The sequence below is a fragment of the Strigops habroptila genome, chromosome 15 (genome assembly GCF_004027225.2).
Source record: "Strigops habroptila isolate Jane chromosome 15, bStrHab1.2.pri, whole genome shotgun sequence".
Taxonomy (NCBI): Eukaryota; Metazoa; Chordata; class Aves; order Psittaciformes; family Psittacidae; genus Strigops; species Strigops habroptila.
Window position 1 is genome coordinate 5,652,261 of NC_044291.2, and position 27,077 is coordinate 5,679,337.

Below are 27,077 nucleotides of genomic sequence, written 5' to 3' on the forward strand. Positions count from 1 at the left end.
AAATGTGAGCTCTGTTTTGTCTCGCTGCCGTGGCAGCTGGTGCTGATGACAATACAAAGTTGTTCTCATTAAAGTATTGCAGGGACAAACTTCAACTTTTCAGCAGTCGGAAAGCTGTGCACAAGTGTCTGGCACAGGGTAAGAGACAGGGAAAGGGGTACAGGGAGGTCCTCCCATCAGCTGAGCCTTGTTCTTTGGGAGCTGGTGGAAAACTAGGAAGGAAATGCAATCTGCAAGCAATGTTCTTGCAGCTTTCTCCCTCTGCCTGAAGTTGTGGTGTATAGAGGGAGATCAGCTCTCCCGCAGAATTGGTTCTGGTGATGGATGTGTCCATGACAGGCTGCTTCCTAGGAGGAAAAATCCTCCCATGCTGGAAGAGGAGGAGAGGTAGCACAATGCTTTTCAATTCCTCTTCGCTGGCAACATTCCCCCTGGTGCATCCCTACCTGTGGAGAGCAGACCCTGCCGGGTGAGCTGCAGCTCTCCATGCTTGTCTGTCTCCTGGGAGCTGGTGGACCATAGGTTGAGACCTTCTGCTCGAGCGGGACCTGAACTGAAGCTTGGACAGTTCAGGCAGGAAATAAGTGACATATTTCCAGCAGTTAACAGTAATGCAGTAATGAGTCACTGGAAGAATCTGCCCTGGGATCTGCAAGCTCTTTGCTTCCAAGGGTCTTTTGAATCAGGGCTGGATGCCCTCCAAGGGATGCTCTGCATTGGCCACATGCTGAGGACATGAGGATGCTGCTTGGGTGATGTTCTCTGCCTGAGGCTAGGCAGGAGGCTGGACAAGTGACCTTAATGATCCACAAGTCACTTAATGAATAAGTAAGTGACTGCTTCCCCCTGCTTTTGGGTGCTCTGCGCCTGCTCTGCACTGGGTGGTCTTTGTACTCTGCAATCTAAGAGCTGATGGTTTATTCCTACCCTTTTGTTTCTTACCTTTTAGCTCGTTGTCTGTGCAGAATCTGACCCTTCTCCCTGCTTCCTCTTAGCTCAATTTCTGTAAACCCGAGGGAGAAAAGCCCCAGGGAGCCCTGTGCTGCTCTGGTCCCTGTGTGTGTGCTCCCCAGCTCCCCTGCAGAGGGCTGGTCAGGAGCCAGGAGCCGTCCTGCTCACAGCATCCCCTACCCATCCTGGCTCCTTGCTAGTCCACCCAACTGCTCTGCTGAGCCCCTTTGAGGCTGGGCTTCCCTCAGGTCCCACATCTACTCACCCTCTCAGCCCGTGTGCCCCATCAAGTTACTGCCATCCTTGGTGCCCAGGATGGAGCCTAGAAGAGCTGGATTTGATGCCGATTTGAGCTCCTAGTGCTTGTATTGCATAGACCTTATCAAGTCTATGCACTTGAGAGCACAGCATCTGCCTGAGTGCTTGGATGTGCCTGCAGTGATGGTGCAGGAGACAATCTCCTTATTCCTCCACTGCCCCCCATTCTCTGAGCAGGTCCAGACCTCCATGCTGCCTGTTTCTGGCTCCCAGGACTGTGCAATGACTTTCTGGTGGTCTCTGCTGGGACCATTAATGAGTGCTTCTCCCAGAAGGATGGAAGGTCTGTAACAGATGCTCATCCCTGGTGTCTGTGGAGCATCAATTAGTGTTTACAGGTCTCCAGTCCCATTTACAGTGCTGGATTTGGCCTGATAACCCAGCACCAAGCAGCTCTGCTGCCTTCCTGGCTGCATCCCATCTCAGCCCATTCCCTTGCTGCTGGGGAGAGATGTGGGTGCTGCTTCCAAGGCCATGGTGTGAACTGGGGCTGGTGTTAATGTGAGCTGCTGCTTCCAAGGCCATGGTGTGAACTGGGGCTGGTGTTAATGTGAGCTGCTGCTTCGTGGGGAATTTGTGAGCTGCCTGGGTCAGACCCTATAGGGTCTGCTACTCCCAGTGGGATTTTGAAGAAGAGAAGCAAACCAAGCCCTCTTCCCTGATACCCCTTCCTCACTAGCCCACAGTCATTATCCTGGAATGAAATAACATGGATATGGCAAGGCCCTGCAATTAGCTGTCATGCAGGGACCTTCGTTAGGCTGTTTTCTGTGCCCCTTGAGTTTGTATCATCATCTCCAGGCATCAGTTCAAGGGGTGCCCAAGCCGGGGGGAAGCCCGGCAGCTCTGCTTCAGGAGTGTGGTCCCTCTGCCCTGTCCCAGCTCCATGGTTCCTCAACACACTTCCCACCTTGATCCCGCCCTTCTCCCAGGGCATGTGGACCACTTGCTGTTTAGGAGCCTGGGATGAAATCCAGGTCTTGGGGAGAAGCTGTGAGATGCCACCACCAGTCCCTTGCCCATGCTGCTTGTCCAGAGCAGGTGGAGAAACCACAGCATCCAGCAAGGAAAGAGCCGCGTTCCCATCGAGCGCACAGGCACATCTCTACTCAGTAAAATATTTATTCCTCCATTATTTCACAAGAGTTGTTTTTACAAAAACCTTACAAAAATTTCCAAAACACAGACATGCAGGAGAAAAAAAAACAAAAAAAGGAAAATCCACCGTGGATCTTGTTCCAAGGAATTGAAATGTACAAATAGAAAAGGGCAAGAGGGAGCTTAGATTACAATAATCCCTCTGTCCTGCTACCCCTCCGTGGGTGCAGTTTGTATCTTGTCTTGGTGAGTCTTCAGCATTGACTGACAAGCTGTGATAAGCTGCCAAGAGCACGGCGAAAGAGGGGCCATCAGATTAGGAGTGAGTGTTTTCAAATATATATATACATATAGATATTTAGTGAAGAAATATTTATTCCCTGCTTTTTTTAGGTTTACAGAAACGGCATCTGCAAACTATTAGATGGGTTTATTTTCATTAATGCTCTCAAAGAGGCAGCGACATTTATATCCCTGTGGTTTCATCTTGTATAACCAAAAAAAGAGCCCTGTGCTTTCCATGGGAATAGGACCCCCCCACCCCGGCCCCCTCCTCCTGCCCCAAGTGGAGTTTCTCATGGTGAATAATTTGCCCTGCAGTGGATCTGTCTTACCCCCTTCTTGGCTTTTGTCAGGTTTTTGTGGTGTCTTGCTGTGGTCTGAGGAGCTGTGTGCTCCCCTTCTGGCATGGCAAAGGGGGGATACCAGCACTGGAAATAGGGGTGGGGGGCACAGGGTGGGTATTTAGGGTGACTTTGCTCCATGGATGAGGGAGGAGGTGGCTGTTCCCAACCAGGGGGCTGCATTGAACAGAGAAAGCCAGGGCTGGGGGTAGGATGGAGGGGCTGATTCATGCTCAGCCAGAGGAGATGTGCTGCTCTCCTGGTTCTCCCATCAGGTCTCCAGCTCTGGGTGATGGATGAGTCCCCTGCCTACGGTGTAGCTACTGGGTACCATGTGTGGCTGCAGTGAGAGCCCCAGTGGGACAGGGAGGGGATGCTCCTCGGGCTGGCAGGGACTCACATGGGCACGTGTGTAGTTGGGACGCTTTCAATTGTTGTATTCATCCTTGGATCCACTGCTACAGTCCCAACAGGGCTAAGACCTTTTAGGCAATTAGGGCTGGTGCCTACTCCATCCAGGCCACCCACATGAGCTGGTGGTGTCCCTGTTCTTGGCTGGTGGCTTCTTGCAGCGGGTGAGGAAAGAGTGCTCTGGTTTCTAGAGGGCTTTGTCCACAGGGTGAAACCTCCATCTCTGTGGCTCATCCCCTGTTTCTGTGGTGTCGGAAGGGGAAGTTGGAGGGCGCATCTCTCTGCGGCTCAGTCCCACGGGTGAAGGACTGGGGCGAGGTTGCCCACCCTGTGTCCATCCCCCTGCACGTCCCACCTTGCAACCTCATGATGCTGCGCAGCAGGGTGGAACGAGGAGGAAACCGTTTCCTTTGTGGAAAACCAGAGAAGCCCACCCCCATGGAGTCGCCAGCCCCAGACCCCCGCACACATGTGCGGAGCTGCCGCCGGCGAGGCTGTGCCTCCGGAAGGCGAAGCCTGCTTTGCCGTTGGCACGGAGCGCCGGGAGCCGCCTACTCAGCTGAAACCCAACAGCTTTTTCCAATTTTCTCTTTTCCCTGGGACGGTTCAATGACCTCGGGCTCTGCAGCATTGCTGGCAAACCTACCCAGGGCAGCACTGCCTGCCTGGGGACCGCCGGTGCTCCCCACAGCTCCCAGTGAGTCCTCCTCACCCCTCTGGGAAGGGGCAAAGCCTGATGCCATCGATATAGGCAGCTCCGAATTGCAGGCAGCATGATGCAAATGGCTGGCTGCGGCAGGGACGAGCTGTTGGCTTCCCAAAGTCTCTCCCAAGCACAAAGAGGCAAATGTGCGGGTCAGCTTCGGCATGTGTGGTTGAGCTTCACGAGTCGCAGCCTGGTGGAAAGGGGGGTTCATGATCCTCCCACCACTGCATACTGTCCCTGCGGGAGGACAAGACCCAATAACTCTTTGGCTCTCTGGGTGAGATACCCAAATTGGTCAAATCCAATAGTCCAAGATCCTTCCATGTTTGGAAGCAAATTCTTGTTCCCTTGGCAAGTCTGTTTGTCCTCGAAGAGCGTGTGGGGGGTATGTGTGTGTATATATAGCCTTTATTATAAGGGTGTGCGGAAAAGCAAGTTTCTAACCAAGTTTGCTCCATATGTGGCTATAATTATGTGCCACTTCGGCCTGGGACTGACTCTACCTTCAAAAGGGAAGAGAAGAGGAGAGAAGAGGTGCTGAGACATTGAATGAGTGGCATGTGGGTTGGGTTCGTCCTGGACCGGCACAGGAGCTCCACGCTGTATCCTGGATGAGGCCACGGGGTGGGCTTTGCCCTGGTCAGTTCACGGTCGGCACCTGGTTCTGATGGAGGCTGAACTCTTTGGCTTTGAGGCGCAGGCTGGCGATGCTGTTGGCCATATTCACCCCTTGGGTGGGTGTCGCGGTCCCGCTGGAGCTGTAGGAGGGCACAGTGCTGCGGGGAGGGAGCAAGCGAGGAATGAGGCATGGCCATGAGGAGTCCCCATGCCCCGCCAGTGCTGCCGGCTTCCCAGGCCAGGCTGGCTGTTCCTTCTCAGGCATCTCCCACAAGAGCAGTCAAAGCTTCAGCATTTTTATGTGGCTGGATGCACGTGGGAATCCCTCAAACTATGCACCAGGAGGCCCTGCCTTGAGCTTTCGGACGAGATGGCTGGATGCGGAGAGCTGGGAACCAGAAGGGACCCTTGCCACCTCCCATGCCGAGATATGGGAAGGGTCAGCATTAGGCCAAGCGAATCCCTTGCGAGGACCAGGGCCTCCAATCCGGCCTCAAAATGCATGGAGGCAGGGAAGCCTGCTCAGCACTGGGCAGGGGATGCTCGGATGTAGCTGAAATGGGTTCCCAAACCAAAGCCAGATGTTCTTCTTTCAGCCCCGTAAAACCCCTACATCCTCAGAGGCAGCACAGCGCTGTGCTCCCACAGCAGTGGCATGGTCCCTAGGCAGCTTGTCCCATGGCCACCTCCTCCCCAGCTCCTCCAGTGCCTGCACCTACCTGTATGGAGAGGAGCTGGTCCAGGACAGATACTCTGGGGTCAGCGCCGTGGGCCGCGGTGCCATGGGCTGCTCGATGGCTGCTTCTTGGCTGTAGGATTTGAGGAGCGATGCTGATCTGTTGGCCAGCATCGCCCTCTCGTTACGGCGAAACTTGGCCCTCCGGTTCTGAAACCAGACCTGCATGGAGAGGGAAGGTGGGCAGTGGAGACACGGTCAAAGCAGGGGTGTACCAAGCATTTGTCCTGCTGATCATGGTGATGTGCGGAATGAAATGAGGGGACATTCCCTGTTCGTGCCTGGGGACATGGCACCATTGCTCACCTGGACTCTCGCTTCGCTGAGGTTGACCCTTCTCGCCAGCTCCTCCCGCACGAAGGCGTCGGGGTAGTGCGTCCTCTCGAAGACCCTCTCCAGAGCCTGCAGCTGGCTGCTGTTGAAGGTGGTGCGGTTCCTCCTCTGCTTCTTCTTCCTCTTGGCTGCCCCACGGCTCGGGCTCAGGCTCTCACCTGTGGGAAAAGCACAGGAGAGGCCACATGAGAGCCAGACCCATGCGAGACCCTACATGGAGACTTGGCTGGGCTTGAGACCTCCTGGGGGTCTGCACTGCCTTGGTCTGTACCCGCTGTGCTCCCTGCAGGGAGCAGCCTACCAACCCTGTGGTCTCCATAAGAATCAAATCCTATTTCAGGACCTGCTGGCACTTAGGGTTAAACCCAGTGTTTGCAAAGACCTGGGGTTGTTTTACACCTGGCTAAAGCCACCTGGACTTGAATTTGAATTCCATTCTCAGTGGATTCTGGGGTACCACTTGGCTCAAACTGCTAGGACTGCATCTCACAACCCCTTCCATAATGAGGACATTCACAGGGTGTCTTGAGCTTGGCTCTTGCCAAGGGTTTAGGGCACGCTTTCATGGATCGTGATGGAAATTCAGCACCAAAATATCTCTGAGATGTGGGTCTTGGCTCCCACCTCCAGCACCCCCTGAAGCCCTGGCTGTGACGTGTCCCCAAGGTGACACAGGACTGCAGCCAAGCATCTGTTCACCCAACCATGGTCTTCAGAGCTAAGAAGGAACACCACCGCGTCTCACAGGGCTCAGCCTCCACAGTGTTTATTTCTGGCTTTGCTGGCTCATGGAAACATGAAGCTGAGGATGTAGTTTGGTTTCTCAGTATTGATCTTGGGCTTTCAGCCAGGCTGTGATTAATCTCCTCTTAGTCACTAATATCATCAGGTTTAGGCAAGTTTATGAAGTCTCTCTCTGAGATATCCAGTCAGCTGCCCGCAAAGGCTGCATGGGGAACACGTCTCCTTGCCGTTCTTCCTTATGGAGGTACTAGTTAATTATTCTTTCTGCTAACAAAGCATCTGGATCCAATATGTACCTACTGGTGGGAAAGTATTTTGGAATTATTTGAAATGTTAATAATTCTATGACATTCTGATTCATAGCAGCGTTATATTGGGGTTTTCTGCTCTGTATCGTTGCAGAGACCGTGATGGCAGGAATTACTGCTCCCTGAATATGCTCAAGAAATAAATGCTTGCTAATAAGCCATCTTGGTACTTATTAAGTAGATGTGCAACATTTTCAGATTATTCTTGAGGAAGTAATATCCCTTCCAGTAGCTTTTGTTAACTCTCCTGCTTCCAGATACCACCAAGATGTTGCACAGGAGGAAGCTCTGGGTTTCAAGATCTTTAAGGCCAGAAAAACCTGTTTGACCTTAATTCTGAATAATTCACGCCATGAAGCCTTCACCAACAAGTTCTCCATCAAGTTCCTAAGGTCCCTTCATGCCTGAGTATATCACTCTCAAGAGCTGTCTCATCCTGAGATGAGTCATGAGGATCAGAAACATCCCAGGTTGTCTCTGGGACTAATCACCTTCTGCCTAAAGCGGGGTCCAAACTTAGAGCTTCTGCAGAGTTTTCTTGCACCCCTCTCTGAAAACGGTGCTGCTGGCTGATGCCACCACCAACATCCTGATGCCAAATGTGGAAGCCACGCCAGGGGACGCAGCAGAGGAGGAAGAGTGAAATTTATTTCCATTGCTGGCAGTGGCCTCTTGGAACGAACAGATGGCTTCTCTGGCACTTTGCTATGAGTGAGGACCAGTGCCAGGGCCTAGGAGTGTTGAGTGCCTCCATCCCTGACCTGTTAAGGAATGAAGCATTGGGCAGGAAGGAGTTGCAGGAATGTGGAGGTGGGACCTGGGTACCACCACTGGCCCTGTTCCCCGTCTCCCAAGCACATGCAGGGATGCTGTGTTGTTTTGACCATGATGGGACCAAACTGCTGGGACTGTGCGTAGAGGAGAGCATCCCTGGATGGTCAGAGGAGGAAAAAGAGCTCTGTCCACTTCCCAGGGCTTTGTTGCAACCATCAGCATTTCTTTGGGTCTCTTATTACATTCTAGGTGTGTTTGGACTTTGGTTGACCATCCCTTGGGCTGGAAACAGCCCATGCTGTTGTATTTGGGACATGTCCTTCTTGGGCTGGGTAAAGATGTGATGGATGGTGCTGTGCCCAAAATACCTGTGGGTTTGAGACCCTTTTCCTGCCAGGAAACCGCAGGATGCCCTTTGCTGCTGTTTGTGTTTAAAGACTCACAAATAAAATTCTCCAGATTCCCTCCAGCCCTTGTTCCTGCAGCTTCAAATGTTCTGCCAGTCTCTGCTTTCCAGTTGCCCCTTTTAGTTAAACTCCTTTTTTGGTCCTGTTTTCCTTCAGCGAGCTAACGAGCTGCTGGATTAAAATACATGGAACTCAATCATGGTTGTCCCTGAGTTTTCTAGGAGCCTGGGACCAAAATGGGAAGCGTCAAGCTGGGAAGGAGCTACAGGATGTAACAGGGTGAGAGACGTTTCCTGGTGGGTTTATGGCCACTCCATAGGGCTTCTGGGGAAATTATAGGCAGAGACTTGGTTCAGAAAGTGCCGTCACCAAGCGCACTGCCCCCCACTGAACTGGCAGTGATTTCAACAGAACCCTAGTAAATGTATAAATAACATTTATAAGTCCCTCTGGTTTTATCCCCAATTTAAAATCTGGCTGTAGGGCTCTTCCATAAGTGATGGCTTCTCCCACCAACTCGAATTTGGCTGAAAGCAAGGAGGAAGAGGAAAGGTTTCTTAAATTAATTCTCAAACAAGCTCTGTAGGATCTGGCCCCGTTTCTGGCTGGTTTCCATCTCTCCAAATCCATGGTGTAAAAAGCTAAACTGTTGCAGGAGCTGGGCAGTGCTGGCTGATTCCCATACGGAGCTGGCAGGCTGCTGGGGTGGAGATGTAAGACCAAAGTTGGGTCAGGTTGTGTATGGGTGCTGGCAGTTCTGGGGTGGTTGGATAGCTGCAAGCCCTGAGCCATGCCTGGGTTGGAGGGTTTTGTGCAGCCCCTGTTACTGTTTTTAGTGGAGGGACCTCCTTCTACACCACAAAACTCTGTGAGATGCCCCAGGGAGCTTCTCAGAGGATGCTGGTGGCCAAAACTCCTTCTCCACCAACTCACACCTCCCCTAAAATACAGGGGTTTGACTCATAGCTCCCCAGTTACCCCCAGAAACCTTTGCTTTCCCCCTCAGTACTCTGCTATGCTCTATTTCTCCCTATTTTCCACCCTATCTCCATATTGCAGGGAGGCAGTTCCATGCCTGGGGTGCCTGCCCAGGTCCACTGCTCTGGGATGAGCCTTAGTAATGGATCAACATCTTTTCCCCATTAGCTCAGGCATCGCAAGCTTGTGGGACCAGATAAATGCCACCCTAATTGCTGGCGGCGTGTGTCTGACAGGTTTATAGAGTACAAAGTCAGACTGGATCGCTTCTATCAAGGATGCTTTAATAACCCCAAGTCAGCCTTCCAAAAATGAGCATCGCTAAGCTGTGGAATCAGAGAAGGAACAGGGAAGGGGATGGGTTGGATCCCTCAGACGCCCTGCCACCCATCCGTGGGAACTGGATTTAACCAGATTTGCTGACACCTTGATGGAGGAATCAGAAACCGGTTCCCCACCCCAGTGGGCTTCCAGGAATAAGAGTCTGTAATTGCATAAAGTTAAAAACCAGCTTCCTAATGTCTTTCTTTTGCCCCCAAGCAGCACTCGGGGAGGTTACAGAGAAAGCCAAACCCTTGCCTTTGTCAATTACAATGTGGGGGTTCGTTTGGGGCATGGCTGGAGGCATCGGCTTGATTGTCCAACCCCAAGGTCAGAGGGGACTCCTGAGCCACCCCCCAGCCACCTTCGCCTTCAGTGTATTTATCTTCCACTGATTACAATTTCCGCTAAAGGGAAAAAAAAATGCAGGAGAAGGGGGAAAACAGGGGGATAACGTTACCGAATAACCAAAGATGACATGTGGGGGAGGAAGGGCTTTGTGCAGAGCAGATGAGCCCTGTGTGTTTCACAAAAAAAGCCTTAATTTGCCCCAGTGTGTTAGAGAAGACACGAGTCTTTTCGCCCATGATGTGGATGAGTTTTGGGGTGCCGAGTGCAGCCCTTTTCACGATGCCCAGCCTCAGTGCTGCCTGCCTGAGAGATGTAGGCAGTCCTATGGATGCCATGGGGTGCTGGGAGTCACCCCAAAACCCTTCTCTATGCAGGAGAAGGCTCTGGCAAGCTTGGACTGTACCATGCTGAAAGCCACCCTGCCGCAGGAACTGGGAAGTGACTGGTCCTGCCCCATTTGCGAAGGCAACGCTGGGTCAGCACCGTGCTGGTTCAGCCAAGCACCAACCAAGCCCACTTTTCCAGCTCTTGCCTTTTCCCTCTGTGCTTCCATTAGTTTTCCGTAGGCAACTCATCAGGTTCCAGCTGCTGGAGCCGGGGTGCTGGGCTTGCCAAGGGGGGCCCCGTGCAGCAGCTGCCGAGTGCTGTAAAGAGGTAATTTTCACTAGATTTCCACCGAGGCTTCGGATTTGACTTACGACCTCCATTAGCAAGCGATAAACGGCCCCCGTGCAGCTGTGATCCAGACCCAACCAGCACTTAAACCCCAGCCACTCGCACGCCTGAGCCCTGGGGACCACGACATTCCCAGGGATGCTGCGGCAGCGCAGCTCATCGCTTGGGATGGCTTTTTGGTGGTGGATTCCATCACCGACCTACTGCTACAGAGCGGTTCCCCTCTGGACACCCAGTTTGGGGGGTTCCTCTGCAAAGTGCTCATCCCAGAGCATTGTGTTTGCTCAGCACCATCCCTCTGACCCAGGATGGTCACCTCATCCCACTACAAGCCTGCTCTCCCCTGAATGATGCTGCAAATGGACCACCACATCCTGGGACACATTTTGCTGGCTCCAGCACTGCCACTTGGCTTTGGGGTGCAAATACCCCCCTTTTTCAGGGGCCGTGCCAGCAAGTTCAACCCTCTCCTACAAAAAACCCAGGCTACATCTCCTCTAACGTGTTTCATTTTCCATTGCGCCGCAGACCCCGGAGCCCAAACTCGTTTTCTGCCATTAAATTATTTCACACGTTCCATTTACTTGTGAGCACTTTGCCAAAGACCTTTTTAAGCTTTAAATTTTTCACACACACACCCTCCCAGCCAAATGATCAAATCTGTACCATTTACTTCCCTTCTCCACTTGGAATGGCATTTCCCCCCCCCCCCCCCCCCCCTTTTTTTTCTTCTTGGGTATAATTTAAGGGTTGAAATAGCCTGGAGGGAATTAGCTGTAAATTCTTCCTAAGACAAATAAATTCAGCCCTCTAAGTTTCTACGTTTTTCAAACTGTTGAGAGACGTTTTGGGTTTGTTTTACTTGAAATAATGATCGTGGCATATCTGACCCTCAGGCTGCGGCCGGCTCTAACCAAATAAATAGCTTTTATTAATTAAGGTTTATCCTTAACAAATAAAACCCCAATTTGATCTCGGGCGGCTGAATTAGCAAAAATAAACAACGGGTTCTCCGGGCACTTGATGTGGATTTAACAAATTAACGCTGGGCCTTCATCAGGGAAGCCGCAGGGTGGTGGAGGCCTTTTACAGCCAAGAAATCCTTTGGAAAAACAATGTCTTTCGTTTCTCCCATGGTCTCTCTCGGTAAACATGTGGACTCCCTTCATCCCTTTATATACTCGGGGGAAGCGAGGAGAGCTCCGGCGATGACGTCCGCCAGAGCTTCATGTGCAATTGTTTAACTTGTTCCTCTAAATCATGCAACAGGGAGGAAGCGTTTCCCTTTGGATTGTGGCGAGCAGAGCCGGAGCAAAGCACTCAGGTCTGGGAATTGCCCCTCTGCAGTATCCACCCACTCCAGCTCCTTTTATCCCATAACCTTCAGCAGAGACACCCAAAGCCGGGGGGTGAGTGAGGAGTACACGGGCTGCTGAGTGCAGCTGAACCCTGTTTCCAGCAGCACTGCCTTGTCTTGGGATGTGGTTGGGAATAGCCTGGGAGCCTCGGAGGGGGTTCTACCTGCCCTTGCTGGGGCTTTGTGGTGAGGAGGGATGGCAGGAGGGATGCTCTGCACATCAAAAGGGAACCAGGGACTCATGGGGGCAGGCAGCACAGGGTTTAATGCAGGAGTGATTCTGGGAGTTGCCTACACTGCTACAGGTCTTTAATCTCCCCAGATCATCTTGGGAAGCCCGGGGGGCTGGGAAGCAGCTGGGAAGCAGCACTCCATGTGTGCTGGGTCACCCAACTGTGGTGCCTTTCCTGCACCCACCAGAGACCCCAGGCTGGGTGCATGAGACCAGCACAGCGTCACAGCTCAGGGGCAAGACTATATTGGCATAGTCTGTTTTCTGGGTGATTTCACCCCACTACCCAGGGAAGAAGCCATTTGGGGCCACCAAACCTTGTGCACAGTGTGCCGGTGCTGGCTTTGCTCAGCACGATGTTGTAAGGTCCAAACCCATCCTGAGAACAACCTGTGGGCACAGGGGACAGGGTATCCCTGAGGAATGAGGGTGCCAGCCCCTCTATGGGCTGCCCCACTGTGGGAGCAGGGTCCGACCTCCCCTTCCCAACCCACTGCTGCTCCCAGCTTCCCCTCCAGCCCAGTCCCAGCCTCGCAAAGACCCCGGGAATGCTGGAAGCTCTGGGGAGAAATTGAAGCTGGGGGGGGTCCAAATGTGCTGAGTCCGAAGGAAACTTTCTCAGCTCAAGTGGCGTACATGAAAAATGTAAGAGAGGGGCAAGTCTCAGCTACTGGAGAAACATTACAGCGAAATGTTTCCGAGGATGTTTCACCTCATTAATTGTGAAAAAACTGAAACGCTGACACGTTTTTACAGGCTGCCAGTTTTGCTGGGGGAAAAGTGTCTCTGTTAAAAAGGAGCAGCAAAAGCCTGGACCAAGAAAGAGGCCAAAGCTGTCCCGGGAGGGCCTTAGCCTGCGCTCACTGACAGGCAGCAGCAGCCTGTTTTATGGTTATAGAGCTGCAGCCACACCAGCCCAGAAGCCACCCGGCACTGCAGCTTGCTGCCCCCAGCCACATGGATACCCGATTTCCATACGGATCCTGCCCAAGGGTGCTATGACTCTCAGGATGCTCCGTGCACAAGCTGCATCCCCGAGCCCAGGAGGCTTTTCCCTTTGCGTGCCCAGAAGCTGTAATTGCCACCTCGTCAGTGGTGCTGGGGTTGGTGTATGCTGTCTGAACACCCATCACAGCACATCCAGCTGAAAGCCTGGAAGGTCCTGGAGAGCTGGCTGAGCCAGCAGCATCCCTGCATCCCAGCAGGGATGTATCTGAGCCGTGTCTGCAATACGATGGTGGTACTGAAGTACTTTTTTGGCTCATCCCTATCTTTAGTGCAGCAAATGTGTGGGAACATGATGTTTCAGTGGATTTTGGCACCAGAAGGAACCTGGGAAGGAGGAGCCCTATGTCATGGGATGCTGCTTCTCTCAGAATGATCCCAGCTCAGCAGCAGCCACCAAATTCGTCGGTGAGAGCTGAGTGTGTTCAGAGCTGGCTCTCCAGCAAGGCCAGTGGTGATTTATCTGCTGCAAAACCCAAGCGCACAAGAGGGACAAGATCAGGATGTCACAGAGAGAAGGGGAGGAAGAGAGGGGATGAAGAAAGAAGGGAATGAAGAGAGGAGAATCAGATGCTGGAGAAGCCAGACAAGGACCAGTCTGGCTGAGTCGTGTGCTGTGATTTAGAGAGGATGTCCTGAAAGTTGAAAGTTGGTGAAACCAACAGGGCTGCAGGCATCTGCCATAGGTAAAGCCCTGAGGCTTTGACATCACTCCTCAAACACTTCACAGCCCTTTCCACCAGGCCAGAGGCTCCTGCCCTGTCTGGAGGCTCATGCTCAGCCCAGCACAGTGCTTGCCCGGCTGAGGCCAGGCCCCGGGAACAGTGTTTTGGCACGTCCAGCCCCTGTGTCAGTGGAAGTGTTCAATGAATTAATTGCAGCCACATTCCCTGAAGGAGGAGGCAGGGTTGGTGGGATGCTGTCAAGCCTCGGGAGGTGGCTGGGGAACATCTTTGGCCATGAAGCTCTGGTGGAAGAGGAATGAGAAGCACAAGAACGTCCGCCCTTGCTTTCCCAGGGGACTGGGGGAGATGGTGCCATCACCCACGTTTTATCTGAGTGGGAACTGCCTGCCCATGGACAGACCCTGCTGCTGGGCTTACCAGCTCTGGGATCAACCCCAGTATCCTGTCCCCAGACCTGAGTCTGGCACCATCAGCATCCCCCGAAGCAACTGCTCCACAAACAGCCTTTAACACTGCGCAATGGTGTTGGCACCCGGCGCGGGGCTCAGCGGAGCCTCTTGCTGTGCTTTCCCAGCTTCCCGGCTCCTGTGCACCCCAGGAGCCAGGGCCAGAGCCATTGTGCAGGGCCGCAGGGCTCAGACTGCCTGGCTGCACTCGCTGACGGGTGGCACCGGCCCAGGGCATCCAGCCCAGGACCCGGGGTGCTGAGCACATCCCTTGGGCTCGGTGATCTGTGAGTGAAGAATTCCCTCCCAAGGCCGTGCCTGTGTGTCGGGTGACCCCAGCCTGGAGAAGGGGCTTTCAGGAGCTGCCAAGAGCATCCCATGCGCTCCGAGGAGGCTGCGACCGCAGCCTGACACAATGGGCTGTCCCGGCTCCAGCACCGCCGCTGCCTCCATTGTGTCAGGTCTCTGCAGGGATGGAGACGCAGAGGAGCCGAGCGGGGCACAAGATGGGATGCTGGTCGCCACTGGATACCCTGATTTCCCCCCAAAGGGGTGGCAGGGTGAGGAGAAAAGCCTTCCAGGAACGGTCTGTTGTCTGCATGAGTTTGCTGGGGATGGTGGTACAGCTGAGCACCCCAGTTGGCTTTGGGTGGTCGGGGTCTGGCCAAAGTCTGACATCTTCTCTTGAACAGGCAGCTTAAGGGGGTTCACTCCCCTATGGGTTTCCCCTTTGCCTAGATGGGGCTGGGGTCACACAGAGCCTCCAAACACTCATCCATGATGGTGTCAGTCTGGGATGTCCCCTGCAGATGCCAAAGAGGGACAGGATAGACATATAGATATGGAAGACAGACATATGGATATGGAGGATAGACATGGATGTGAAGGATAGACATATGGATGTGGAGGATAGACATGGATATGGAGGATAGACACGGATGTGGATGATAGACACATGGATGTGGCGCATGTTGTGCTGCAGCTCTTGGCTTTGCCCAGGGATGCTCAGAGAGGCTGTGTCAGACCAAAGGGATGCTCGTGGGGATGTGGCTGTGGGGATGGGATGTCAGGAGCCGCTTGGCCGGGCAAGCCGAAGCCCTCACAGCACAGCCAAGCCTCGGGAAGAGGCACCGCAGTGGGTTTGAACAGAGCAGCACCGAGCGACGGGGGAGCAGGAATGTCAATTCTGTTCTCCCTGGAATCCGCCAGCCCCGTGGTGGAGGCCCAGGGACCAACAAAAGGCGCTGGCTCTGCCCCAGCCGCCAGCAGCCGGGAGCCTCCACAGTGAGGAGGCATTCACAGGGGGTTTGCTTTCATCTCCCAGCCAGGAGACCCTCTCGGGGTGGAATGAGACCAGCACTTGGCCTGTCCTGTGCCTCGCACTGTTATAGCACCCCGGGTGCCCCTGGGGATGAAGCTCCCGTTGTACCCACCCGGGACACAGCCTACCAGCTCTGCCAGCACCAGTTATGCCGTGCATTAAAATAGCTGAGTGTGGAGAGTGACAGCACTGGTGATGGTTAACAGATGTGTGAACGGGCTTCTGCAGCACATGGAAACGGCTGGCCCGGGATCCACTGCTGAAATGCTGGGTTTGGGGTCAGCCCTGGGTACCACAGCAAGGGGGTACAGGCAGAGGGGGCAGACCTGGCTCCACACAGCAAGTAGGATGCTGGAATGGTTGATGCCAGGATGGGTGATGCCAGGACACAGACCCCACTGTCCTGCACAGGGCTGAGCATGACAAATGATTCTCTCCCCATCCCGCAAACCTTGTAGGCACTGCTGGATGCATTCATGATGCGGTCACGGAGGTGCCGACACCACTCACACACGGCTGCCTGATATTACAGCTTACATGGATCCCAGTGGGCATGGGGTATGTGTAATTAATTAACACTAATGAGACTTGTGCAAGCACCGGCCCTGAGAGCAGCACCCGCCTGTGATTGCAAAGCTCCACTGAAAACTTTAATGCAATGTGGGTTTCACCATAGGATGGGAAAGCGATGAGATGGTGTGTGCCTCAGACCATCACTGTGTTGGGAACGTGCTGGGACTTTTGCATGGTGTTTAACCAATAAAACTAATCAGCCAGAGCTGCAGAGCATGAATCTGAGGCTCCCAGCCAGGGACCCCTGGCATGGTGATCCCAGCCTTCCTCTGCCCCGCACCTCGAAAGAAAAAAGGTGGTTTCTTGAAACCGAATAAGCAAAAGCCCATAGCAAGCCAGCCCCAATGGCATCTGGCACTGAAACCAAACACCAGCCCACCAGGTTAAAGCACAGGGCCCACTGCCTCAGGGTCATTGCCAAGCAGGATGGGCAGGAATCAAGGGGAACAGTGAGAATCCCCATGGTGTCCCCTGCTGCCACCAGCCCAACTCCCCTCTCTTTTTTTGAGGCCAATTGGGTGTTTTTCACAACCAGGCCAAGATGTACCCATTTTATCAGCGAGTACCAGCACCTGCTGAGAGCCCATCCCATGGCCACTGCCCGCATCCCTGGAGCGGGGACACTGTCACGTTTGGCCAGGACATGGGATTGGCACAAGCCCCCATCCAGGACCCCATCCCACCACGGCTCCATGGAGGACCCTTGTGGGCGCCTGCATGCACAGACGTCCCGGAAAGCCTCGCCAGCGCACAGCATCGCTGTCCTCCGGTCTGGTTCTCATTTGAGGTCGGTGGCCTCTCGCCAAATTTATTGTAAAACATTCATTTTAATAAGTGGCTCGTATCTTTTTTTTTCCCCTTTTCTTTTAAACCCAGCCCAGTTAACTGTTTCCAGGTTAAAGCAGAGCATGAGTGGCAGGGGTGGTGGGGATGGAAGGGATGGCAGTGGTGGGGGGGACATTGGGGATAGGATGTCAGGCAGGTTGCTTGGAACAGATGCCAGCTCTCGGCGGGGACACCAGGGGACACCTTGGAGATGCCAGAGGGGGGGCAGCTGGTTGGGGTCCCAATCTGCAAAGCCCAGTGGAGCTGAGACCCTTACCCTCATCACCCCAAGCCTTCACCCCCTCCAGGTCCCCAGGGAGCCCAAGCACCATGTTGCCACACTGACCCCAGCACCCAACTAACCAAGGCCCCAAAACCTAGCCAGGAGCAAAGCTGGGGACATGCTGGCACCAGTCATTAGGATCTCAGGGTGTGGGTCAGGGACCCACAGGCACTTCCATATAAATCCCATTACAACTTAACCCCGATGGGTAACGTGTTGTGCTGAGCATACGAAGGGCTTCTCGAAGTGGATGGTGCCTGGTAGTTTAGTTCTGACATTTGTTTTAAGTTTTATAAACCTCTAATACTAATAGAAATGTTTCAGTGTCTTTTAATTTAAACGAAAACAGTTATTTTTTTAATTTAGAAATTCCCCTGAGGTATTTACAACCCCCAAATTACAGCCATGTGGCCGAGAAAGTGAAACCGGTGAGGAAGGAGCGCGGCTACCGCCCCAAGACCAGCACAGCCCTGAAGAGCACTGCGCCAGTGGCCGTCCCCACGTCACCCCTGTCCCCTCCACAGCACCATGCGGATGGACTCTGCTTCACACCTTTGCTGGGGACATGGGGTCCCAGTTCATACAGCAACCAGCCCCCCGAGCTGCCATCCATGGCGTCCTTCTGTCTTTCCTGCCTTCCTTCTGTCCTTCCTTTTTTGTCCTTTCCTCCCCCTCTCTTCTCTCTTTCCCTCTCCTGGACCCGCATTAGGAGAGGCAGGAGCAGCCCCGCAGCACCGTTTGGTTTGGAGGTAGGAGCTGCCACTGCCTGTTATCCCATCCTGTGCCCTCCTCAGCTCTACTGCTGCTGGACCAGGGTCTTTGCTGTGTGCGGGATCCCCTGTATCACCCCTGCAGCATCACTGCTACTGCTACCCCAACACACCCCTACAGCAGTGCAAACCCCCTCCAGCCCCTGCAATGCCCTGCATGGCTCAGGGTGCAATGCAGCCCCTCCATACATACACACTGCAGTGCCTTGTACAGCTTGGGGTGCAATGCAATCCCCCATACACACACACTGCAGTGCCTTGTACAGCTTGGGGTGCAATGCAACCCCCCATACACACACGCTACAGTGCCCTATACAGCTTGGGGTCCAATATAACTGCCCCATACACACATTGCATTGCCCTCTACAACTTGGAGTCCAATACAATCCCCATCCAAGCAACATGCTGCATGACCCATGGTACAACGCAGTCCCCCTGCACAACTCAGGGTACAATGCAACCCACATACACCCCCTGCATAGCCCTGTACAGCTCAAGGCGCATCCAAACCTCCCCACCAAATGCCCCACACATCTCGGGGTGCAGCCCACAGCCCGTGGTGACAGGACCCACTGCACCAACCCCTCAGCTCAGCCCTGTACCGTGGCTGCTCCCAGCAGCTTGGTTCCCATCGCTATGAGGAGGGCCGGGGCTGTGCCCCCTCCCCATTGCCCTGCTCGCGCCAGCGCTGCCATGTGCTCCCCGCTGCTCCCCCGGCTCCCCTGCCATGTGCACTCCAGTTTCCTTGCGTGTGAAGCCTGCAGCCTCTCGGATTCAGTGGCTGGAAAGGATGGCGCCTCTCCACATCTGGTTCAATGCGCGAGCCTGGCGCCTGGCTTAGCCACAGTCTCCATTCAGAGACACACAGACTTTAATAGACTCATACAATTCTTCCTGATCTATCACTGCAGCCGCAGCTGAAAAGCTGCTTTATTATATGCACTCCAAAGGGGGATGAGGAGGGAAGGGGAGGGGGCTGGCGGCTGGCGCTGCTGCTCTCTGGAGGCTCCCTGCCCGCCCCACATCCCCCTGGGACCTGAGCTGCCCCCCAGGACCTGAGCTGCCCCCCAGCCCTGCCCTGGCTCCCGGGCGCTGTTCTCCCTCCAGCCCCAGAGTGAAGGAACAGTTCTATGGCCTCATTACACCTCCTGTTCAATCAATTAAAGGGCAGCCCCTGAGCTGCCCTTTGCATCCCGGATGGGCCAGTCCCAGCAGAGCTACAGGGCATGGAGGTGACAAAGTGCACTCCATCTGTCCCCCCAGTATCCCCAAAGGGGTGTCACTTCCCACCAAGCTGGAATGATTTCCCCCAACCCATCCAACAGCAGCATCCCTTTTACCCCCTAACTCCCTGATAGGGGATGCACAGCCAGACCTGCCAACACGGGATGCCCATGGGTAAGCATTAGATCGCCCATGCCCCCAGAGATATCCCCAGCAGATCCCAGAGCTGCGGATGGTTTTCCCAAGGGAAGCACAGCGTCCAGTAGGGGATGCTGAGCATGGATGGAGCATTTCGTTACACCATGGGAAGACTGGAAAACATAGCCCACGAGCACGTGTCCCTCTGGTGAACACGAACACTGGGAATGCCTCAAGGGTGAGGGTGGGATTTTTTCTTTTAATTGGAAATTTGGGGGCATCCAGTGAAAAACAACCCAATTCTGCAGTGCTGGGGCAGTGCTGGCCAACAGGCATCAGAAAAACACCTCAAAATCCCAAATTGGTCCAACCCAAAGAGGGTTTGCCTTCCCCATCCTCCCTGACCCGGTTGAGCATCACTGGCCCTTGTGCAGGCACCAGGGACGGCTGCCTCTGCCCACCAGCCTTTCATCCTCCTCCTAGTTGCTTTTGCCAGACAGGAATAAAGAACGGATCTGTATTAACCCTGGCCTAAATCCTTGCCTGGTCCCAGCTCAGCCCAGCCACAACCCACTGCCCAGCAGCTTAAAGGATGCTCCACGGTTCAGGGGTCCCATCCTGGGAGGGTAACTCCTTCCAGCTGCAGAGAGGTGCCAGCCTGGGGACCCCAAGCCTTTGCCAGTCCCAAAGCACCCAGGTCCCATCCTGCTTCAAACCTCACCCCTTCTGCTCAGTGATTTTACAGCTCCGGGGGAGGATAATTCCCTGTGGCTGGAGGAAATCAGCCCTGGGAGAAGAGGTGATCCTGCTCCTTGGGAGAGAGGAGGGTTTCTAATGAGGCAGCCTCCAAGCCCCAAATCATTTCATCAGCCTCCCAGCTACAGACACACGCCCAGGCTCTCTTAAAATGCTGATTCGTTGAAATTGGCCCATCTTGGCTGCACGGAGTCGAAATTTCATATTTTTCCTGTGAATCAGCCCCATTCCCTGAAATAACAGCCCAAAAAGAGAGGGGAAATAGTCTTGCACTGAGCTGTTCCTGGTTGAGCTAGACATAACAGCCCAGGGGGGGAGAGGCAAGGTGTCCCCCGTGCCCTGGCACCCTCCTGGGCTGGGCAATGGCTGTGCCATGGGGTGTTTGTGCTGCTGCTGGGGCTTAAAGCACATCGGTGGGTGCTGCTGGGGCTCACAGGGGAGTGGGGCAAAGCCCTGTGCCCCCACCACACCATCCCCTCTAGACCCTGTTGAGCAGTGGCTCTTGCACCTCTGCCCCACGTTCCTGCACCTTTCCCTGCTGGAAATAGGGGTGGGAATGAGCATTCCCCACAGCAACGCCTGCCAAAAACTGGGTGTGCTGAGGGGAAGAAAATCCCAGCAATGGGAAGTGGGGGGAAAAGTGGTTTTCCTGCCCTCCTGGCCCAGTCAAGGCTGCTCTGGCCCTCGGGGCTCCCCCCACAAGAGGGGACCCATCTCCCCAGGCCCCGGTTTGGGGTTTTCATTCTCTTCACCCCCTGGCAGCAGCTCCCAGCACAGATCAAGCACGTGCGGGGACCCCGCAGAGCCCTGCACACACTGCAGAAGACGTGCTGGTATGTGTTTCCCTGCGCCCCTGGGGAGGGCTCTGAGTTAACAGCGCTGCTTCCCGGGGCTGCACAACCTCCAGCTCCAACCCAGAGCCCCCCAGGCTGCGGTGGGGGGAGCCTGGAGCCCAGGTCGGGGTGTTCAACCCATATGGGGACATATCTCCCCCAAATTGAAGCCCAGATGCCGCTAGTCAGTAAGAGCCTGGCTGCATCCTCAGGGCAGAACATCCTCCCAGTGCATGGGGAGGAGCGGGATGCTGCACGGGTGTCACCATGGGGAGGAACGGGATGGCGAGCTGGTGTCACCTTTTGGGGCTGGAGGGCACAGGGAAGCACAGAGCAGTGGTACCCGTGCGGGCCCCATGGCAGAAGCCTCAGGAGACCTGATCTTCCCTGCCTGTGCCTGGCAGGGGTTTGTGCTGCTCTGTCTGATTTTGGCTGTGACCTGACTCAGCCTCTTGTCCTGCCTGTGCTATGGGAAAAGCATCACTCCCAAATCTGTGTGCCCCCCCCCATCATAGTTTTTGGATGGGTGAGACCTGGGAAGCAGTTTCCCCTCATCCGTGGGACAAGGGACCACATGTAGGGCATCAGGTCCTGTGATAGTGACAAGGAGAAGAGTCATGGGAGGGGGTGTCCCCAGTAAGAAAGGGGGGAGCCTGGCTGCAGGGATCACGCTGCAGGTTGGGGCTGTCCCTTGCTCCCTGTAGCAGCCCAGGGGGATACAGACGGGGGGGTCTTTCCCCATATCCCCGTTTTCTCCTGACTGGGATACACTGGGCTCCCTGTGAGCGGCTGGAAACCGTCTGGGCGAGCCGGGACACGTCAGGCTCCTCATCCATCCCTCGCCTGTCGCCAGCCTCGCACTAAGCGCAAACAAATGTGAGGGTGGGAGGCGGGCCGGGGCGGGGCGCTCCCGCCCGGATTAATTGGCGTTTACTCAATCCCTGCTGATGGATGCTGCGCTGGGGACCTGCCAGTATCAGGTACTGGGCAAGTGCTGGTCTTGGGCGCAAGGTCCAGCAGTGCTGCCCTCTCTCCTGGGGACCATCCCGCTCCAGCAACCCTGTGGGCATCATTCCTCCATGGAGATAAACCCATTGTGTTAGGGTCTGCAGCCCTCAAAGCCCTCCAGGCAGGGAGATGTCCCCAAGCAGGCACTGGGGACAGTGAAGCTGATGTCTAGTCACTGAGAGTCATGGCTGTGCAAGGGTGGCTCCTGTCCCAGTGCCACCCATCCTGGCTGTGCTGGCCTTACAAGGACTGAGACGGTTTGTCCCCTTCCTGCTTCAGATGCCACTTCCCAGCTCTGCCACACAGGGACTGTTCCCTCCAAGGGCCCTGCCAGCCTGAGAGGATACCACAGACAGCGGCTCCTATGCCTAGGCACCCTCCGCTGATGCTGTTTTGGGGAGTGACAAGGGGTTACAGGTGCTGTAAACCCTACACCCCACCCTTGCTGCCCAGCCAGGGCGAGCAAGTCATGGTGCCACCCCTGCTGTCCCCTCCTTTGGGGGACAAAAGCATAAGAGCCTGTCCTTGAAGAGCTGTGGCCGTGTCCATCAGACACTTCTCAAAGACTTTTCTCCACCATGGGAGATGAGTTGGGGTCCCAACATCCCCATCCCTCCCTGAACTGTCATCCAGAAACCATGGAAAGCCTCCCAGCAAAGGGACTTTGAGGGGTTCCAGCACTTTTGGGGCTGTGGAAAGCTGATGGGAGAGAGGGGTCTGATGGGTCTGGGGTTACAGGGCAGGGGGGCCTCAGCCTTGCTGGCTCCAAGGGTCTGTATTACCCTGAGCCAAGCACAGGGGGTTGGCCACGGATTAATGACATGGGGTTTAATTGCAGCCAAGCCATGTACGTGCACAGATGTCCCAGGGAAAGCAGATTCCTATGGGTATATCCTGGCCCTGTTTCAGCAGTTGTGGTGTTACAGGGCTGCCTCCTGCCCGTGCAGATAGAGGGGCCAAGGTGTCCCTGGGCTGTGTCCCTCATCTGGCAGGGATGAGCAGCATTTGGGAAGGCAGAGAAGCACAGATGAGTTGTGTCCTGTGAGCCAGGACACAGCCCCTGGGCCACCATGGGGACATTGACTGAGATGATCTGCTTTGGGGAAGGCGCCTGAGCCCTGGGAACAGCTCAGGGCTGTTTGGGACAATCAGCCGCTCTTTGACCCCAAAAGCAAGTCCCTTCCCCTTTTCCACTCTGTTACAAGGTTCCTGCCCCTCCCTGCCTCCATTCTCCCTTTCCAACTGCCCTCATTTGTGTAATTAAAGCCAATTTGCTGTAACACCATCTTAATCCCCTGTGCCCGCTGGGTGCAGCCTCTCCTATCACTTCATCACTGCTCTGCTTAGCCTCAGCACAGGTCGAGGGTCCTGGATGCCCCGGGTATGGGGAAGGGGCCCCAGGAGCTGTTCTTCAAATGGGATGCCCAGAGGCCACCACATGTCTCCATCCCATCGCCTGCTCCCACCGAATGGGCAATGCCTGCCTGCCCCATGCCAGAGGATCCCTTTGGAGGGTCTGCAGCCCTTCCTCAGGGCCTGGCCACGACAAAAGTGGCTCTTTCTGAGTTTTCAGCCCCGAAGCGGTTGCCGGAGCCAGCGCCCGACTCCCTCTCCCATCCCCAGGCGGCACCAAAAGTAAGTTCATTGTTTGAAAAGCCATCAGTCAAGGCCTGCTGGCTAAAATTACCCTCCTGCTTTATCATCTTGAGAACATTAAGGGCTGTTGTTAACAGATGTTTCGCGTTACACATTATTTGTTAGTCTAATGAAAGGAGGTGAACAAGCTTTCAAGACCTCAGAAGTTGTGCCGAAGGTTTTCGATGGGAGGCTGCTGCACCGCTCCAGGGCAGGATGAAGATGAGGATGGGGACAAGCCTTTGCCACCCTGTTGGCATTTCCTCACTCTTGTGTGATTTCTGTCTCGTAATTCTTGGGTGTCATGAGAGCAATGTGTTGCATGGGAATTTGCATCCTCACATGAGGATGTGCTGGGTGCCCTCAGGGCCAGGCTGGGGATGGGGCCAAGGCAGGGGCTGAGCAGCTCCTTTAGCTGGAGAGGGAGATGGGGACGGCTCTGGTCCTTGGTCCCAGCAGGAAGGGATGTGCCAGCCCTGTGAGGGGCTGCTTGAGGCGAGATGGGGAGATGGAGATAGAGAGCGGGAATGCCTCTGGGATAGGGGTGGTGGGTCTGGGCAGGAGAGGCAGGAGAGGGTTGAATCCCCCTCTGCAAATAATAACATCCTGCCCCAAGCTTCTCCGGCTCTGCCAGCCTTGGGAACAGAAACCTCCTCCTGCTGTGGCTGCCTGGGGAAGGGGAGAGGGGTTTGTGAAGGTCACAGTCTGCTGGGCACAGCCTAAAGCATCCCTGTGCCAGCTCTGCTCCTGGATCACAGCGAGCCCTGCCTGGTGCAGGGGGTGCCAGCAGCTTTGGGGCTGCTCTTCCTCCAACCCACTGGTGCGATGACCCGGCTAACAGCAGAGCTGCATCCTGCAGAGACACACTTGGGTACCAGGGTCCGTTTGCTTTGGTAATAAACCCCCTGCCACCGACCTGCGGGGCTCCAAACTTGCATCTGGCAGAAAAAGTCCACAATGGTGAAGAGGAAGACAAGAGAAAACGCTGAGAGGCTGTTTTACTTTAGGATGCCAATAAAAGATAACATTACCAGTAAAAGTTCCTCTGCTGTCATCACGCTAATGCCGAAAGCATCGCAGATGTGTAGCAAAAGGCTGATACTCACAGACAGGGCATTTGCCTGGTATTTAGAGTCTCCCCATTTCAATTTAGGGAACTGCATCCCAGTTAAGGCAGTGGCAGTGTGTAACAGGTCTCACAAGTTGATGTTCGCATGCACGTGGGTTTTCTTCTCTGTTTCCTTGTTCTCTTCTTGACCGCTGCTCTCAGCTCTCATCACTCAAGTATTTCTCTCTCCAGGTGGGATCAGAGGAGAAATGCTTCCACTCCTGGACAGGTTGTTGGAGCATCCCAGGTGCTGATGGTGTCTTCATCCCTGCAACCTCGCCGAAACAGGTGCCAATGGGAAATATCCCCCATGGTCCAGCAGTGCTGGGATCAACTGGACAAACCCCACAGGGCCTCTGCCGGAGGAAGAATGGGCTTTTGGGGTGCAAAAAGAGCTCGGGGGGGGGGTCAGACAGCCCCCTTTCTTCTCCCTCTCTGGTATTTATCACCCCTGGTCCCCACTGAGCCTCTTTGGGGTGCGTTAGGAGCTCAGCAGGGCGGTAGTTTGTCTGCTGTTTTGCAAATCGCCCTGTGAGATGAGCTGGCTGCGTCGGGCTGGGCTGGGTTTCCGAAAGCTGCACTGATCCCACACAACAGACTGTCCCCCGTATGGTCCCATCGGCGGGTGAAAACGTCCCCGCAGTCCCAAAGGCAATGTGAGAAGTACAAACAGAACTCAAGGGAAGAGGAGGGAGGATGGAAAATGATGCCCAAAATACCAGCTACCATCCTGAACGCAGCGCCCAGCCTCACCCAGCCCTCAGCATCCAAAGCAGAGGCAGGTTGGGGTTCAAGGGCTTCTCCGTGCAGGAAAGTGGTTGTGCAGAGGTTGTACAGTGGGTGTAAGAAAGGTGCTTTAGTCCTGTGTGCCACGGGAGAGAACAGAGAGAGCACCCTGCGTATGTGGGGTTCCAACTGGAAGCCCCTCACTGCAGGTCTGGGCAGCACTGATTCGCGGGTGGGCTGTGCAGCCCGGCCGGGCTGTGCTTCAAGGGCTGCAGAAAACAAGCTTTGGGGTATGATAACCCAGCCGGGAGGCAGGTTTGGGGGATGTCACCCCAGGGTGCCCTCGGGGTGGGCACCTCCACCCCACGCTCTGCCTCCCCTCGCCTTCTCCATCCCCTGCTTTGCCGCAGGGACGAGGCGAATCCTCCTCGCCGCAGCCCCGGGCAGCGGAGCAGGCAGGGATGCGACGGGGTCGGCGGAGCGGCGCGCAGGGATGCGGGCAGCCGGGTTGTCCCGTTAAAAACGCGCCTCTTGCCAGGACCGAGCGCCACGAAGCCGGGTCCCGGGTCGATCCCCTTCCCTCTCCCAGCTCCAGCTCTGTCCCCGTCGGCCCGTCGCTGCCGGTGCTACCGGCTCAGAGCCGCGCTGCGGCGGACGCCGGGAGCGGACTCTCTGCGTCCCGGTTTCCGTGGCCCAACCGGGCCGCCTTCGCTCCCCGGGCCCGGAAACCGAGGTGGGGAGCCCCGGGGGAAGCGGGGACCCCGCAGGCCGCGCAGCCCCGGGACGCACCGGCCGCCCGGGACCGTCCCGTACCCGGCATCTCCGGTGGCGGCGGGGAGGCGGGCGGTGCTGGGTCCCTATCCGCGGTGCGATGTCCCCGTCCCCCGGCGCGGGGTCTCTCTGCCTCAGCCGTCTGGGTGTCGGCACCCCCGCAGCTCGCCCCGACCGGGGTCACCCCCCGCCCTCACCCGCTCCCCCGGTGCTCCCCATCCAGCCGCGGGGGAAAACCGACCCTCTTTATCCGCGGTTCCCGGTACGGGGCAGGGGGGCGACGGCGGGGACACCCCATCCCTAAAGCTGCCCCAGCCCAGGGGGGGCCCATCCCGGGGCGCTCGACTTACCGTCCTGGGGCGCTGCCTCGCTGCCGCTGCTGCCTCCCGACGGCTCCGGCATGGCCTTTCCACCACCGGCGGGCGGGGGACCGGCCGGGGGGGTCCCGTTCATACCGGCCGCTACCTCCTCCAGGTCGAGGAGGTGGCTCACGCTGAAGTTTTTCCGGCTTTGAGGGTTTTCGGGCGGCTCCGGGCCGCGCACGGCGCTGGGGGCGAACGGCTTGTCCATGGCGAAGGCTGGCGCCGAGTCCATGGCTCCCACCCCCAGCCCGCAGCCCACCCCGAGGTGCCGGGCCGCTCCCCGGCCCCCTTCCCCTTCCCACCCCCCCAAGAAAAAGGATAAAAAAATATATATTATAATAATTCTTTTTTAAAAAATGGGGGAAAAAAATAAATCGCGGCTGCCCTGTGAGTCCGGCTCCCTCCCCAGCCCCTGTTCCGCCTTATGCTGACGTCTGGGGAAAAAACCACGCTCCCAGCCCAAACTTTCTTCCCCTGCTCTTTGCTCTGGAGCTGTTCAAACAAACGCCCCTGCTCCGAGCCGAGCGGGGCGGCCCCTCGCCCCCCCCCCCCGGCACGGCGACCTGCCCCCCTGCCAGGGGCCGAGCACCGCCGGCAGCCAAGCCGCGGAAAGGGGAGGGGGGGGCATAGGGAGGGAGACCCGCTTTTCCCCCCACTCTTACCCCA

At 55.7% G+C, this 27,077-nt stretch overlaps 1 protein-coding gene across 1 annotated transcript; it reads right to left on the reverse strand.

The window, feature by feature from the left end:
- Window positions 1-2,375: 2,375 nt before the first annotated feature.
- PRRX2 (paired related homeobox 2) lies at window positions 2,376-26,643 on the reverse strand. The gene is made up of 4 exons (XM_030507105.1): window positions 26,400-26,643; window positions 5,768-5,952; window positions 5,445-5,623; window positions 2,376-4,883 (listed from the first exon to the last, which is right to left on the reverse strand). Exons 1-4 carry the CDS (start codon window positions 26,641-26,643, stop codon window positions 4,748-4,750), a joined length of 744 nt encoding a protein of 247 aa, XP_030362965.1. The 3' UTR covers window positions 2,376-4,747.
- Between the last annotated feature and the right edge of the window lie 434 nt (window positions 26,644-27,077).

What these genes read in the sequence shown, in the direction of transcription:
- PRRX2 (XM_030507105.1), bottom strand. Translation starts at nt 26,643, where the DNA reads ATGGACTCGGCGCCAGCCTTCGCCATGGACAAGCCGTTCGCCCCCAGC. An exon ending in TCAGCGAAGCGAGAGTCCAG is followed by an intron (nt 5,624 to 5,767) that starts GTGAGCAATGGT and finishes CTCTCCATGCAG; the next exon opens with GTCTGGTTTCAGAACCGGAG. An exon ending in ACCAGCTCCTCTCCATACAG is followed by an intron (nt 4,884 to 5,444) that starts GTAGGTGCAGGC and finishes CCCTCCCCGCAG; the next exon opens with CACTGTGCCCTCCTACAGCT.